The 16,070-nt window shown below is 53.8% G+C and overlaps 4 protein-coding genes across 4 annotated transcripts; 2 read left to right on the top strand and 2 right to left on the bottom strand.

Annotated features, from left to right (window-relative positions):
* Positions 1-923: 923 nt before the first annotated feature.
* FITM1 (fat storage inducing transmembrane protein 1) lies at positions 924-4,161 on the top strand. Its single transcript, XM_027571252.1, has 2 exons — positions 924-3,140; positions 3,524-4,161. Exons 1-2 carry the CDS (start codon positions 2,875-2,877, stop codon positions 4,134-4,136), a joined length of 879 nt encoding a protein of 292 aa, XP_027427053.1. The 5' UTR covers positions 924-2,874; the 3' UTR covers positions 4,137-4,161.
* A 2,158-nt stretch (positions 4,162-6,319) lies between these two features.
* PSME1 (proteasome activator subunit 1) lies at positions 6,320-9,152 on the top strand. The gene is made up of 11 exons (XM_027572267.1): positions 6,320-6,501; positions 7,148-7,180; positions 7,322-7,384; positions 7,500-7,610; positions 7,699-7,744; positions 7,859-7,956; positions 8,209-8,277; positions 8,363-8,430; positions 8,538-8,592; positions 8,670-8,756; positions 8,925-9,152. The coding sequence occupies exons 1-11, from the start codon at positions 6,463-6,465 to the stop codon at positions 9,003-9,005; spliced, it is 750 nt and encodes a 249-aa protein (XP_027428068.1). The 5' UTR covers positions 6,320-6,462; the 3' UTR covers positions 9,006-9,152.
* EMC9 (ER membrane protein complex subunit 9) lies at positions 9,148-11,424 on the bottom strand. The gene is given in 6 exon segments (XM_027572266.1): positions 9,148-9,388; positions 9,546-9,640; positions 9,726-9,795; positions 10,668-10,744; positions 10,887-11,112; positions 11,114-11,424. Coding segments are annotated over 6 exon segments (960 nt in total). The 3' UTR covers positions 9,148-9,207.
* A 968-nt stretch (positions 11,425-12,392) lies between these two features.
* Positions 12,393-15,888, bottom strand: PSME2 (proteasome activator subunit 2). The gene is made up of 11 exons (XM_027572661.1): positions 15,762-15,888; positions 15,419-15,451; positions 14,943-15,005; positions 14,619-14,705; positions 14,484-14,514; positions 14,300-14,397; positions 13,472-13,540; positions 13,240-13,307; positions 13,021-13,075; positions 12,626-12,712; positions 12,393-12,534 (listed from the first exon to the last, which is right to left on the bottom strand). Exons 1-11 carry the CDS (start codon positions 15,807-15,809, stop codon positions 12,454-12,456), a joined length of 720 nt encoding a protein of 239 aa, XP_027428462.1. The 5' UTR covers positions 15,810-15,888; the 3' UTR covers positions 12,393-12,453.
* Positions 15,889-16,070: the final 182 nt, after the last annotated feature.

The following is a 16,070-nucleotide window of genomic DNA, read 5'->3' as shown; positions in this document are numbered from 1 at the left end:
TTGAGTTTATTATTAATTATCACAATGTGTGAAATCTTTGCTATACTAATTATATATTTTGTACTACTAACAATTATTATGAGAACTCTATCCGGAAGAAGAATGTTTTAACTTCTAGGGCCTTATGATCACAGGAAATACTTAAAAATTAAGTTTCAGGGTCACCTGGGTGGCTCAGTCAATTAAGCAGCCAACTCTTGGTTTGGGCTCAGGTCATGATCTCCCAGGAGTCTTCTTGGGATACTCTCACTCTCCCTCTGCCCCTCCCCCTGCTTGTGTGCTTGCCCTCTCTCTCTAAGATAAATGGGTAAATCGTTAAAAAAAAAATTAAGTTTCGGGGCACCTAGGTGGCTCAGTTGTTAAGCGTCTGCCTTCTGCTCCTGTCGTGATCCCAGTATCCTGGGATCGAGCCCCACATTGGGCTCCCTGCTCCCTGCTCCTCAGGAAGCCTGCTTCTCCCGCTCCCATACTCCCCCTGCTTGTGTTCCCTCTCTTGCTGTGTCTCTCTCTGTCAAATAAATAAAATCTTATAATATAATAATAAAATATAATAATCTTGTAATAAAAAAATAAAAATTAAGTTTCAAATTATATACATTTTTTTGGCAGAGAAGTGTGATCAACAAAATGTTCAGGCATAAAAACATTAGGATAACTTGTATGGGGGAAGTCTAATGGAAATATACTTTCTGACTATTAAGATCTTGTCACTTTTTTTTTTAAAGATTTTATTTATTTATTTGACAGAGAAGGACACAGCAAGAGAGGGAACACAAGCAGGGGGAGTGGGAGAGGGAGAAGCAGGCTTCCTGCAGAGCAGGGAGCCCGATGTGGGGCTCCATCCCAGGACGTTGGGACCATACCTGAGCCGAAGGCAGTCGCTTAACCGACTGAGCCACCCAGGCGCCCCTTGTCACGTTTTTAAAATGGAAAATGGTAAGATACATAATCACTGTAGTATTTAGATTCCATTGGATATATTTAAAAGAAAGAGAGAGAGAGAATGCATTGGAAATTATGTCCTGCGCAACTATTTAAAATTACAATGAAAAATTTTTTGTCGGGCGCCTGGATGGCTCAGTCAGTTGAGCGTCTGCCTTTGGCTCAGGTCATGATCCTGGGGTCCTGGGATCCAGCCTGCTCAGCAGGGAATCTGCTTCTCCCTCTCCTGCCCCTCCCTGCTACTCATGCTCTCTCTTTCTCTCAAATAAAGGAATAAAATCTTTAAAAAAATTTTTTTGTCAAAGATGTGTGAGGGGTTCTATAGGTCTTCCTGTTAGGGTCCATGAGCAGGAACTATGTTGAAGTATGGGCTTTAGGATCTGGAAGGAACCTGATTGATTAATCCATCTTGATCGGTTTATGGATGTGGGCACTGAGGACCAAGGAGGATTAGTTGATTTTCCCAAAGTCACACAGTTCAGACCCCAGGTGTACTTGCTTGCTCATTCCTTTCACTACTTCGTGGGCCTCCACTGTACTCTGAAATCCCACCACCAGTTCTGAGGAATGAGGAAGGATGACAAAAAAGGATCTCAGAACAGTTATTGAATAACAGGGACATCCCTTGGGTAGGTTGCTCTCCGCCTTGTGGCTCCAGCCCCAGGGGTCAGACTGGGAGGCCAATGTGAGACTTGGGACCCAGGGCAACTGGTTGGAGGACACAAACTCAGGTTTTGATGGCCTCCAAGCTGGGGATTTTCCTTGTCGGGTCACCCCCACCCCCACCCGCATCACGTGGCTGTGAGCCTAATCTTTGGGGTCCTGGAAAATCCAGCCTGGGCCACCACCATCTCTCATACAATACACCTTCCACAGGACACTTGAATTTCTTTTTTTTTTTTTTTTAAGATTTTATTTATTTGACAGAGCGAGTGTACACATAGGAAGGGGGAGTGGCAGAGGCACTTTTTTTTTTTCTGGTTTCTGCTAGCATTTATTTGAGAAAATTTACACAAAAATCCCCAATCCAACATTTACAAGTGAATCCCCACTGAGCAGGGAGCCCGATGTGAGACTCGATCCCAGGACCCTGGGATCATGATCTGAGCAGACACTTAACCAACTGAGCCACCCAGGCGCCCTAGGACACATGAATTTCATCTCTTGGCCGTCATGATAACCATACCAAAGAATGGTCCCATCTTAGATCTGATGTCTTGTGCATTGCATAACCACCATGGTTTACATAGGGCCAGACGAGCCACTCAGAGTCCCTCACACCAGACAGGGGCTGGGGCTGGGTCAAGCCCTACGGTCATGGTGCACCCAAGTGGATACCCCTGTTGGTGTGCTCCCCACAGCCTAACTTGGACATGGCGCCATGCACAGTCATCTTGCGCATCCTGCAGTGGTGGGCTCTTGTGCTCAGAATTTAGGAGAGGGGTTGGATCACACTGATGATGAGGCAGACACAGATTTTTTTTTAAATGGTTTCCAAGGTTTGGTTAGTTTGAATCTCTGTGACCCCTGATTTCCCTGCGGAGCAAACATGGTCAGGTTGGGGTGGGGTGGGGGTGACTGGTTGACCAGACAGACAGGCAGGCCCAGGCAGGCTGTGGACAAAACACTGAACCGCAGGCCTGGGCCTCCAACATGAACTAGAACATGGTTGGAGCTGGGGACACAGGACGAAAAGGAAAGGACATAGGCCACTGTCAGGACACACAACCAAAGCTAGGACCCTGCTGACATGGCAGCCCTCCGCCCTGGCCCCTACTGCCCCCCGCCCCTCTCCCCCGCCTGCCAGCTGCCACCAGGGCTCTGCCCTGTGTCTGCCACACCTGTCACTGCCCGTCCTTGTCCGGGGGGGGCCCCATCAGCCCCTCCTCAGCTACCCAGCAGAGCAAGCGGGTAGTGGGGAGGGGAGGGAACATGGAGCGGGGGCCGGTGGTGGGGGCAGGGCTGGGGGCCGGGGCCCGAATCCAGGCACTGCTGGGCTGCCTGGTCAGGGTGCTGCTCTGGGTGGCTTCTGCCTTGCTGTACTTTGGAAGTGAACAGGCCGCCCGCTTCCTGGGCAGCCCCTGCTTACGGCGCCTCTACCATGCCTGGTTGGCAGCAGTGGTCATCTTTGGGCCCCTTCTGCAGTTCCATGTCAACCCTCGGACTATTTTCGCCAGCCACGGCAACTTCTTCAACATGTGAGTCCACTGGAGGCTGTGGGCGCTGGCTCCCTGCACTCTGGGATCCGAGCTCCCTCCTCCAGGTTTCTGTCGTGCTGCCAGTCTGGACGCTAAAAATAGGCTAAGAGGTTGAGGAGAAACTGGGAGGAGGGGGAGGGGAACAGAGTCCTGGGGTCCAGGGGAAATCAGGAGCAGGGCTGAAGAGGAACTATGGCTCTCGAAGGCTGAATGGGCCTCTAAGGAGACAGCAAGGTTTAAGTGGCTGGGGAGGAAGGGGGAGGAAAGGGAACCAGTGAGGATATGTAGGGCAGGGGACAGAGCAGGGATGGGAACACAGATGGGGTGGAAGATGGGGCGCAGGCGGGTCTCAGTAGCTAGCCTCCCTTCTTCTGTGCCCACAGAAAGTTTGTGAATTCGGCATGGGGCTGGACATGCACCTTCCTGGGGGGCTTCGTGCTGCTGGTGGTGTTCCTGGCTACGCGGCGTGTGGCCGTGACCGCCCGGCACCTGAGCCGGCTGGTGGTGGGGGCAGCAGTGTGGCGGGGGGCCGGCCGGGCCTTCCTGCTCATCGAGGACCTGACCGGCTCCTGCTTCGAGCCTCTGCCCCAAGGCCTGCTGCTGCACGAGCTTCCTGACCGCCGCAGCTGCCTGGCAGCTGGCCACCAGTGGCGGGGCTACACCGTCTCCTCCCACACCTTCCTGCTCACCTTCTGCTGCCTGCTCATGGCCGAGGAAGCCGCAGTGTTCGCCAAGTATCTGGCCCACGGGCTGCCAGCCGGGGCCCCCCTCCGCCTGGTCTTCCTGCTCAACGTGCTGCTGCTGGGCCTCTGGAACTTCTTGCTGCTCTGTACTGTCATCTATTTCCACCAGTACACCCACAAGGTGGTGGGTGCTGCGGTGGGCACCTTTGCCTGGTACCTCACCTATGGCAGCTGGTATCATCAGCCCTGGTCTCCAGGGAGCCCAGGCCACGGGCTCTTTCCTCGGCCCCACTCCAGCCGCAAGCATAACTGAAAGAAATAAAGGCAAACCTGGCCTACCTCGGGCTCTGCTCATCATTTGGTTGGGGGGACTCAGAAAGGGTGGGAAGGGTAAGAAGGGAGTCAGGCAGTCTCTCATGCGTCCCTCAGCCATTCTTTGCTTGTTCTCCATCCTTCCTGCTGTCCTTTCAAGTCTCCCAGTCCTTGCAGACTTCAAGCTCTCTGGGGGGCTCGGATGTCAAGGACCCACAACGCTAGAGCAGGTAAGAGTGCCCGTCCGTATGGGCAGCACTCCTGCTGAGCAGATGCTTTGTCTCCAGCCTGGTTGGTTGTTTTTTTCTGCCTCCTTCACTGAATTCCCCCTTCCACCTTCCTTAAGGGCCTGCCTGTCTGGGCACATTTCCTTAATAGGTATTTATTGAGCCAAGCATAGTTCCATGCCTTGTGAATAAGGAAGACAAGGTTTCTGCTGTTTGGGGGCTGATGGGTTAATGGGGGAAGCAGATGAGAAACTCACAAAGAACAGCAAACACTTCTCTTGTGCTTACTATGTTTCAGGCAGCGTTCTCAGTGTCTCTAAGCTCTTCCTATAAATCAAGACATTAAGCCCTCATAACAACAACACCACTATCAGGTGGGTTTGGTAACGTTTCTACTGTACAGTTTTAAAAACTGAGGCACAGAGGTTAAGTGACTTGTTCACAGCTAGTAGATATCAAAGCCAGGATTATAAACCCAGGCAATAAGGGTCCATTTTGCTCTAAACCGAGGACCAGCAACTACAGCCCTCCTATGGCCAGATTTTGTATGGCCTGAGAGTTAAGAAAGGTTTTTACATTTTTTTTTTAAAGATTTTATTTATTTATTTGAGAGAGAGAGTGAGAGAGAGTATGAGAGGGAAGAGGGTCAGAGGGAGAAGCAGACTCCCCGCTGAGCAGGGAGCCCGACGTGGGACTCGATCCCGGGACTCCAGGATCATGACCTGAGCCGAAGGCAGCCGCTTAACCAACTGAGCCACCCAGGCGCCCTGGTTTTTACATTTTTAATGATTGAAAAAAAAAAAGAATATATCATGGTATGTGAAAATGACACAGAATTCAAATTCCAGTGTCCATAGAGAAAGTTTTACTGGAACCTGGCCCTGCTAATTCATTTAGGTATGGCTGTTTACCTGCTCTAAGGGCAGAGTTGAGTAGTTACTACGGACACCATATGGCCCACGAGAGCCTAAAATGTTTACTATCTGGCCTTTTACAGAAAAAGTTTGCCAACCCCTGGTCTAAACCACACTATCCCCCCAAAATAAACTGGCTAATATCAGAGAGCTCCAGTGCTATGAATGTACTACAACAGGCTGGTTTGTAATAGAGACTTGGCAGGGAGGTACTTTATAAAGGATGATGGAGAGAGTTCCCTCTGGAGAGGTGATATTTAAGCTGAGAACCTAAGCTGAGAACCTAATGACAACCCGAGGCAGGGAAAGGGTGTGTCACGCAAAGGGATCGGTAAGGCCAAAGTACCTGGGACAGGTATGATCGGGTTTAAGCAACAATGGAAGGCCCAGCTATTTGCAAGTGTAAGGGAAGGGGGAAAGCATGGAAGGTGAGGTTGCAGAACAGGTGCCAGGCAGGCCAGGCAAGCCTTCTGGGCCAGGAAAGCCCTTTAGATTTCATTCTAAGGTCAACAGGAAACTGAGAAAGAGCTTTAAGCCAGACAGAGGTCTGTGTGGAGAGTATAGGTGGGTTGTAGTCCACAACATGGGTCAGGAGGGAGCTGACCCGGGCCTGGGTTGGAGTGGTGACAGCGTCTGAATGTCACCACATGGGTCAGACGATGCCCGTGGAGCCAGGGCTAGGGAAGGGAGGCCAGAAAAGATGGAAGAGCGCCAGATAAGGCTTATCACCGTCCCAAGCCGAACAGGGACAGAAGAGAACCAGAGGAGTCTGGAGGCAGGGAGATGGGACGCGGGCCCTGGCCGGGTGGCCGACCTATGGGCTCCGGGAGGCGGGGAGGCGGGCCCGCGGTGCGTGGGGAGGCTAGCAGTAGGCTGCGAGACCGAAGGCGGGAAGCGAGGAGGCGGGGAGAGAGAGGCAGGGCTTCGGGAGCAGGGCGGGGAGGGGGAGGCAGGCTGGGACCCGCAGCCCGGCGGAGGAGGCGGTGGCAGCGCTCCTTTCGGCCTCCAGGGGGAGCCCGGCCGCGGCTGCCGCCCTCCGCCCACTCCTCTCCGGCTCTGGCCCCGCCCCCTCCAGTACCTCGGCTCCCCGGCTACCCAGGAAGGCCGTGCGGGTGGCAAGCGCTGCTTTCGCTTTCTCTTCCCGGTACACCGCTTCTCGTGCGGCGCTAGGCCCCCCGCCCCGGCCATGGCCACACTTAGGGTCCAGCCTGAAGCCCAAGCCAAGGTGAGCGCTGCGGGTTCGAGGAGGGGCCCATTAGGGAGGCGTGGCTCCGAGAGGCTGCAGGCGTCCGTGACCCGCCCCGCCCCCCCCCCCCCCCGGCCCCAATCGCGGGTCGGGGTAGTGGTCAATCGGAGCCCACGTGAGCCTCGGTGCCAGGAGCACCTGCGCCCTGGCCGGGGGAGACAGGCGAGGTCCGCGTGCCGGGAGAGGCCAGGCGGTCGAGGTTCAGCGGGGTGCGGTGAAGCGGAGAGCTGGCGTGGAGGGGAAGTCCACTGGCGCGGGGCCCGGGGCCACACACAGACGGGGTGCCGGAGCTGCCCCGCCACCTCATGGCCTTTCCCACGGGAGGGCCCCCGGCCCACTCCACCGGGTGCGCTGTCCCTGCCCCAGTCGCAGAGGCTCTTACACCCCTTCTTGTACAGCCCAGGAGACCCGAGGGATCTGTACTCACTTGGATCATTCGCCCTTCACCGCCAGAAATGTTCTCATCCCCCAAATCCAGCCCCACGGGGATTCACTTCACTCCCCCCAACCCCACGGGATGCATTCCACCCTTCCCCAGGTCAGGCCCTACACAACCCTAAGGGAACAGTCCTCATATAAACTGGCCATAAAGCCAGGTGTGTGAAGGGCTGCCTGTGTCCCACAGGTGGACGTGTTCCGTGAAGACCTGTGTACCAAGGTAAGACCTGCCCCATGAACACCCCACTCCTACCTAACTCCCAGGGCTCAACCCTTCCCTGCTGGGCAGTGGCAGCCCTGCTTCACTGCCGGGAAGAACATGTGATTCTGACCCCCATCTTCCCCCACCCCCACCTCACAGACAGAGAACCTGCTGGGGAGCTACTTCCCCAAGAAGATTTCTGAGTTGGATGCATTTTTAAAGGTACTGGGGGCAGCAGAAAGCTAGAGAGTAGGGGTCAAGGGGGGAGTCTGGGGAGCCATGAGAGTGAGGCGAGAGGGATGCCTTTGCCTCTAGCTCTCCTCCCACCCTGCACCAGGAGCCGGCTCTCAACGAAGCCGACCTGAGCAATCTGAAGGCCCCGTTGGACATCCCAGTGCCTGATCCAGTCAAGGAGAAAGAGAAAGAGGAACGGAAGAAACAGCAGGAGGCAAGCCGGGAAGAGCTGGGAGGAGGGACCCAATCATGGGAAAAATCAACCTTAGGCCTGACTGCCAAGAGCCCCTCTCTCCCTGCAGAAGGAAGACAAAGATGAAAAGAAGAAAGGGGAAGACGAAGACAAAGGTACCACCATGAATGGACTTGAGTCTCACCTCCTAGGAGCTCTTCCCCAGGGATTGCTCTTCCCTGCCCTCACACAGTCCCAGCCTGGTGACTGACCCGTTGCCCACTGCCTAGGTCCTCCCTGTGGCCCAGTGAACTGCAATGAGAAGATCGTGGTCCTCCTTCAGCGTCTAAAGCCTGAGATCAAGGATGTCATTGAGCAGCTCAACCTGGTGAGCCCTCCCACTCCCACCCCCAGGCTTCAGACCTAACCCTTTGTCCTCCTTAGTCCCCATCAGGTAGGGCTTAGCACCAGCCGGGTCTCAGCAGGAGAGAGCACAGCAAATGAAGCCAGAATTGTAGGCCCTGGGGCTTGGGACAGACTTGGCATACCTCCCCCCGATTGTGGGCAGGGAAGCAGAGGCCAGGAACCTGGGAAGTAGGCTGGGAGCTGCTGTGGCTTTGATGCCTTTCCCTCCTCCCAGGTCACCACCTGGTTGCAGCTGCAGATACCTCGGATTGAGGATGGGAACAATTTCGGAGTGGCTGTCCAGGTGAGAGTGCTACCCCACTCCTCTGTCCTCCTTACGGCTCCAGTCCATGCTGCTTTCCACTTTCCCCCTTGCATTCTTTCCCCAGGAGAAGGTGTTTGAGCTGATGACCACCCTTCACACCAAGCTGGAAGGCTTCCACACTCAAATCTCCAAGTGAGTGACTGCCCACCTACACCTGCATGCACACTCCGCCTTCACCTTGGACAGAGGCCTGGGCTCCCTCTTCCTTCTCCCACTCCATACTCTTCTACTTCCTACAGGTATTTCTCTGAACGGGGCGATGCTGTGACCAAAGCAGCCAAGCAGCCCCACGTGGTAGGTGAGGCCCAAGTCAGGGTGCATGGTGGGGGAAGGACACATCTGAAGTCAGACCTGACCCAAGTCTCCCACAGGGTGATTATCGGCAGCTGGTGCACGAGCTGGATGAGGCAGAGTACCGAGACATCCGGTTGATGGTCATGGAGATCCGCAACGCTTATGTGAGGAAGCAAGGGGGTGGGGGACAGAGGCAGCTTTCTTAGGCCACCTACTCCCTGAAAGGCTGGGGGTGAAGGGTCACAGAAATTAGCCTCTCCATAAGGCTAGAAATGGGGCACAGGAGCCACTGGGGGCCTGTGACTGACCCCCACTCCTCTCTGGCCCTGTAGGCTGTGTTATATGACATCATCTTGAAGAACTTCGAGAAGCTTAAGAAGCCCAGGGGAGAAACAAAAGGAATGATCTATTGAGAACCTTCTCTCATTCCGTAATGGGTCCAGCAGAGACCTTCCTATCTTTTACAGAGGACTCCAGACTTTCCCCAACTTCAGCCTTTTGAGGTTTCTCCCTCCCCTTGCCTCCCAGGCACAATAAATAGTCATACTATTGTCCTTCAACCCAAGTCTCTTTATTGGATCCTGACCCTTCCCCTCCCACCCCCCCAGCCCTGGCTCAGGTATTTCCATTGGTGGGACCCACCCATTGGGTGATTCGGGTGTTCAGCTGCTGGTTGGTCCAGTCCTGCCGGATGTCGTCAAGGTGGCAGTCAAAGTCCACAAGGTGCTGGTGGGCCCGGCCCTCCAGTAGAGCTCCCACCATCTGCCGTGACTCTTCCCAGTCCCTCCACATCACTCTGAAATAATAACCCCCATGAAGGTCAAACTCAGCAGGCGGCCAGACACTTGGCAGAGGTTAGCATCTACAGAAGGACCCTTTGGGCAAGATCAAGGACAGAGGAGGCCCAGGAGCTGTGGGCTTCCAAGAAGAGGTGAAGGGAGTGGGGCACTCACAAGTTCTTGTCCTTGGGGACCCAGCGGGGACCATGGTTTTCCAGGACGATGACAGGGGGCACATGAGGCTGAGGCACCAGTTTCTGATTATCCAACTGTGCGGACAAGGAAGGTCTGGTGAGGGTTTCAAGGATCTCCCTACTTTCTCACCAACTCCCCACCCTGAAACCCAAACCTCACCATAATAAGGACTGCACCAGGGAAGAATTCTGCAATCCGCCCAGCGATTTTCAAGGCCAGAGGCCCAGCGCTGTATAGAGGGAAGATCAGAGGAATGAGGAGCTGGCCTTGGGTAGACCCTGTCCATCTGAGCTGGACCTCCCAGGTCTCCTAGATGATGGCGCAGTGGTGGCCTTTCCCTGTAGCGGGGTCTGGGGGGTCAGGCCTGCTTTGAAGCTTCATACACAACTGCTTAATGCTTGAGTGCAGTGGAAAACAGGTGCTCAGATTGCTGGTCAAGGTGGAGATCAAAGGTGATCTTTTGGGAGGGTAATTTGGCATAACCACCCAAATTTAAAGAGTATATGCTGACCTAGAAATTCCACTTATAAATAATTTACTGTAATAATTGGACAGTGTCTGTATTAACAAAAAATGGGAAACAATATCAATGTTTAAGGCATTAAATAAATCATCGTACTTCCATACTCATACTATATAGCTGGTAGGATAAGGTAAATCTTAGTGTAGAGAGGGAAAAATGGCAAATATTTACTAAGTGAGGTGAGAAAAGCAAATTATAAACCTGTATAATTTGACCCAGATACATGATTAATACGTAAGTAGATAACTTTTTCTATATATAAGGACATTTCCTTTTTTTTCCCCCAAAGTTGCTGGTTGGGCTTCCTCTGTGTTCTTTCAGCACTTGGCGGGGGTCACCTCAGTTAAAGTCAAGTGTCAGCCTGTTATTGATACACAGCTATGCTCCCCACCCCCACCACAGCTCCTCCAGGGAGCTCCTTCATATTTCTTTATATTCCCTCACTCCAGTACCCAGCCTAGTGCCTGGTAGTCCGTTCCTAAGCATTTGACGAAGGAAAGATGGAAGGAATGACCAAGAGTTCTCTTGATCCCCCATCCCAGAACCCTTAGCCTTCTGCCTCTGGCTACTCCACTCACCTCTGGTCGTCCAGAGCTGCATTGGCATGATAGTACCCAGCCACTACCAGACCGGCCTGCGCGCCCCACACATCCACCTGCCGTGGGAAAGGGGCCATCAGAAACTCAATCGTGCCGCCCGCCCTGTAGGTGCGCACTGCTGCCAAGAGACCGGGGATGGGCTTGGGCTAGGGGTGTTAGGGGGTTTCGCGGTGGTCGGTGGGCGTCCAGCGGCGGCACCTGGTTGAGAGCGACCTCCAGCATGACGGACAGGGCCAGATGGCTGTGGAACAGGGGCACACAGTCGGTGAGACACAGACATTCTCCCGACCGCGGAGCGGGCGCCAGCAACAGCCCGTTGACGGCGGCGTGCGGGTACCGGGCGGCGTGCAGACACATCTTCACGTAGGCCCGGGCCGAGATCTCCACCTCCCCCATAGCCAGCTGGGCCCCAGCGCGAAGGCGAAGCTCCCTCCCCGGCGCCTTCCTTGGCCCTTCCCTCTGCCCCCTCACTTAGATTCGGCAGTGACGCTGACTCGGCGCGAAGGCAGCCCGCCGGCTCCCGGGGACCTGGGTCCCGGCGCCCGGCCCCCACCTGGCCCAGAACGCAGACTGTCCGGATTGCATGCTGCAGCGCCGAACTCCGCCTCCGCCCGCCCCCAAAGGGCGGCCGCAGATCCTCGCGGGTCTGGGGGACTCCCGGCCGGCTGCGGTAAGCAGCACCGGCTTCTGGAGTCCCGCCCACGTGGTGCTCTTTGATAGGCTTAAAGGTTCTCATTTTGCCCAATCATCGGCCGCGTCCAGACCTTGCCCCGCCTTTGTCTCCCGCGAACTGGAAAGAACCCACAACTGAAAACTAAAGAGAACCGCCTGCACGCTGATTGGCTAGGCTACTCGACTTCGGTCCCGGATTGCAGGATGGCTTCGTCTGATACCTGTGCCGCCCGCCCCCGCAGGCCCAGCAAAGCCAGCAGGGTGGAGCGCGCGCTGCGCGTGGGGTGTCCCAGAGCGCTCGATCTCCGAACCTGGACACTAGCGCACTGCCTTGCTCCTACTATGGAATGAGTGGATTCGTACTCTAGGCCAGCTCCGTCACTGATGAGCCGTGTTACCTTTGCCACTACAGGATATCTGGCCCTTGGTTTCCTTAATGTAGTCTCTGCAGAAATAAAGGCGTTAATTGGCTGAAGGAGGGGGAAAGAGGACAAAATTTACAGACCCATCCTTCCCTTAATGTCCTGCGGTATAATTTCCTTCAACATAATGCCTTGGGAGCGTTTTTTCCCTTGTCAGCTCTTGAGGAGTCCCACCATTCACCCATAATTCTGCCAGGGAAAACTCACTCCCTCTCCAGGCTTGCACTGAGCTGATGATGAGTGTTGTTCTTTCTTCTTTCCCTGATCTCAGCCCTGGAGCTTTCTCCTTGCTCAGCTTTCAGTCCAAGGCCTGATTATTCCTATAAGGGGTCTCTGCAAGTGCCACTTCTTCCAGGAAGCACTCACGAGCCCCCCAGATGTTTGAAATAATCTTGCGAAATCCCCAAATACAGGCTATCTATATGGCTGTCACGACATGTCACAATTTCCACCCTGTTCTTTAGGATGACTTCTTAAGAACAGGATGGGTTTCCCATTCATCTTTGGCTTCATGGCATCCTTTCTCTTTCCTGCAGCCACATTCACATTCGGTGTCTGGACATAGGTGACACTCAATAAATGCCTTCTGAATGAATGACACACACTGGAGATAATTCACACAAAGCATAGGTCATTTATTATTATTATTATTTTGTTTTTCTGGCCCTCGACTAGTACATAGACGGCTTCTCTTCACCCTTTGGGTTGATGATTTTCTCTAGGTTGCTGCTGATGATATGATAAAGCTCAGCCTGGAAGAAGGCCAGAAGGGTGGCAGTTAGGTTCTTGGCTTCTCCCCCATCCCCCTCAACCATCTCCCATAGGGGCTTACTCCACACTCACATAGAAGGCCCTCAGGTCCAGCACCATGGCCCTGAGCTCCCCATAGGCTGCCTCATCTCGCTCATGCACCAGGGCCCGATAATCCATCTGGGATGTGGGAGGCAAAGCTGAGTCAGCCCCATGGGAGGTTGGGACATTAATCTGGTTTCCTCATATAGGAAATAGGTAACTTGAGGATGAGCCCCTTCTCAGCACTAAGAAATGGAATCCCACAGGATCAAGCCGAGAAAGGGGTCAAGGTTTTTGAAGCCCAAATCAGTTTTTTAGCCAATGCTCTTGGCTTAGTATTTTCCACATTGGGAAAGTCAGAAAACAGACAAGGAAGACCTCTAGCCCCTCTTCCTTGCCCCAACCCCAGCCAGCCTCAGCTAAAAGCCTGGTGACTATCTACTCACTACATGAGTCTCCTTAGAGGCCTTGGCCACAGCATCCCCGCGTTCTGAGAAGTACCTGCCAAAAGCAAGGGAATAAACACAGGAACAGGTAGTGAGAGAGAGATACTCCCTCAGATCCTTCCCAGAGCCCCCCATTGTCCTGATGGGACTGCCCAGCTTTGGGAATCCCAAGGAAATGTCCCTGCAGCACACCCGTGCTGGCCCTCCAGCTGCCCTCACTTGGAAATGGTTGTCTGGAAGGCTTCTACTTTTGTCTTGACTGCATTTACCCTCTCCAGCACCTTCTCCTGTGATTAAAAAAAAGAGAGAGAGATGGGAGGCAAGAAAAACACTTCATCTCCTCCCTCCTTCACCCACCACCTTCCTCCTCCTCCCAGGTCATATCTAGTTCCTATGTCTCACTCCCCAAGTCTCTCCCTGCTCTCAATGTCCTCATACACCCTTTTCTTACCTGGATTGCCACCCCAAAGTCATTTCCATCCTCAATCTTGGGGATCAGGTGCTGGATCCAGGTGATCACCTAAATTATGATCATGTAGGAATCATTCAACAAACTTACTGGGTTTTTCCTTTTACTGCCACTTCCTAATAACAGCTATATTTATTTATTTATTTTCAAGGTTTATTTATTTACTTGAGAGCGAGCGAGCACAAGCAGGGGGAGCAGCAGAGGGACGGGGAGAAGCATGCTCCCCACCAAGCAGGGAGCCCGACTTGGGGCTCAATCTCAGGACCCTGAGCCAAAGGCAGACGCTTTAGCTGACTGAGCCACCCAGACACCCCTAATTGAGGATTTATTAAGTGCCAGACACTGTGCTACATATATATCTCATTTAATCCTCACAGCAGTTTTTCAAGATACATATTTTTATTGTACCCACTCAATAAATGAAAAAACTGAGTCACAGAGTGTCCAAGAAACTTACTTAAGGTAACCAGCGAGGTAAGTGATGGAGTCAGAATTTGAGCCCAAGCAGTCTCTAGGGCCCAAGCTCTTAAACCAACTCATGACGGCACAACACCTGCACTATGTACCTGGTACAGAGGTGGGTTCTGACACTATGGAGGTGGATACAGCACAGTCTCTGATTACACAGGGATACCACTGTGATATCAGAGGTCTAGCAGAATGAGAACACAAGGTATTGAAACCCAAAGCACAGAGGAAGTTTCCTATGTCAGAAATAGGTCCTTGAATGAAGGACTTGCATCTCTCAAGGAGACCAGGGCCGGGCCTGGCTAGTCTTCCCTTTCTCTTTCTCGCAGTTCCCAGGCTTACCAGAATGCATTTTTCTTTGAGAGTCCAGACTTCTGGCTTAACCAGGGCAAGGAGGACAAGAACCTTCTCATTTCCAGGGAGAAAGCCACACTTGGGAACTGTGAAAAAGAGGGCATTCAGGCCCCTCCTCATCCAGTAGGCACTGTGCCGTTTCCTCTTCCCTAGCCACCCCTTCCTCTCTTACCTTCTTTCTTTTCCTGCTTATCTGTTTCCATCTAAGGTAAAAAGGGGGACAGTGCCTTTAGAAAAGTCTTGGAGGCTGGAGGGCCATCATCTCCACCTGGTTTATGGTCTGAGCCCTGCACCCCGAGTGCCTCACCTCATCATCCTTGGGTGGGGGGTCTGGGATGGGGATGTCCAGTGGCGCCCGGAGAGAGGTCAGGTCAGCAACATTGAGGGAGTCCTCCTGCACAGAGCTCACTGTCAGTGGCTGCCCAGCCTATTCCCCTCATTCTGAGTCACAGCCTTCCCTCCACACAGCCCACCCAACCCTCTGCCTAGGCTCAGGCCTCACGCCATCCCAACAATTCCAGTCCACCACTCATAACTGTTCTCTGCATGCTGAGCCCAGTTGTTATCTAGAGGGGGTGGGTGGAGAGGACAGAGGCCTTGGGATGGGGTGGGAGGGGCCCATACTACTCACTTGCAAGAGCTGATTCAGGTGTACGATTTTCTGTGGCAAGAAACTGTAGAGGAACTCCTCTGCCTGTGGGTAACATTGCAAGGGTGGGGAATCTCAGAAGACGCTCCAGAGGTGTCTGAGAAGTAGCACTGGAAGGGCCCTTGTAAATGATTGACTCCAATACTTACAAATAAGGAAATTGAAGCCATGAGAAGTGAAGGGACTTGCCCAAGCTGGGAAGTGGCAGAACCAAAGTTAGGACTTTGGGGCCACAGCTTTTCCCTCCACACCAAAAGAGGGGAGAAGAAGCGGCCGAGGTGGAGAGAATATTAAGAGGCGGCAAATTAAAGGTAGAGATCAATAATTAGGAGCCTTGGGTGAAGGTTTGATAAGGGAAGTAGGGCCGAGGGTGGGTTTGGGGGTCACTCTGAGAGGTTGCAGCCCTCAAGTATTGGTCTAAGATTCCGAGTCAAATCGCTTGAATCTAGAAGACTTACCTCCTGGAAAAGATTTTGCCTGAAGACATCCACCTGCACAGAGAGCAGAACCCGGATGTTGGTTAAGGGTCTCAGTAGTCAAGAGTAAGATCCCACCCACAAAGGGATGCCCTCCAACTTGGCTCAGGCCTTTCCTACCACAAGCCAGATTTCCCTGGAAGCTCAGGCTCAGTACAGAGACTGGCCAGAGGGCAGGAATCTGGGAATCCAACGGCAGAAGTGAAAGCACTAAGGAGAGGTTGGGGGAGTTCTCCGGCACGGCCTTGGTCCCCTGGAGTACCCAGCCTGGCCTCCAGCCAGGAGGGCTCCCCGGCCCTTTCCTGGCCTCCCGATCCCCCATTACCTGTTTGCGGGCTTCGCCGCTCAGGCGCACCCCACTAGGCTTGGCCATGCTGCTCCAGTTGCAAGATCTCCGGTCTCCCGGCTCGCTGCCTGGCCTTTCGCTTTCACTCCCCACGTCCAGGCCCGCCCCCCTCAGCCCCGCCCCCTTCCTTCTTTGCCCCCTCCCTCTGGCAGGCCGCAAACCGTAGGCAGCCCCTCAGTCATTCTCGGCCTGCTGCGACTAGTAGAGGCGGTGCGGACTCGGTCACAGGCCCAGGGGCTTGTCCGAGGGAGGGGCTAGGATAAAAGTGGGACCGCGGCTACCGAATAG

The sequence above is a fragment of the Zalophus californianus genome, chromosome 6, assembly GCF_009762305.2.
Source record: "Zalophus californianus isolate mZalCal1 chromosome 6, mZalCal1.pri.v2, whole genome shotgun sequence".
Classification (NCBI taxonomy): Eukaryota; Metazoa; Chordata; class Mammalia; order Carnivora; family Otariidae; genus Zalophus; species Zalophus californianus.
Note: the sequence above shows the minus strand (reverse complement) of the source record. Positions and strands in the feature narration are given on the sequence as shown.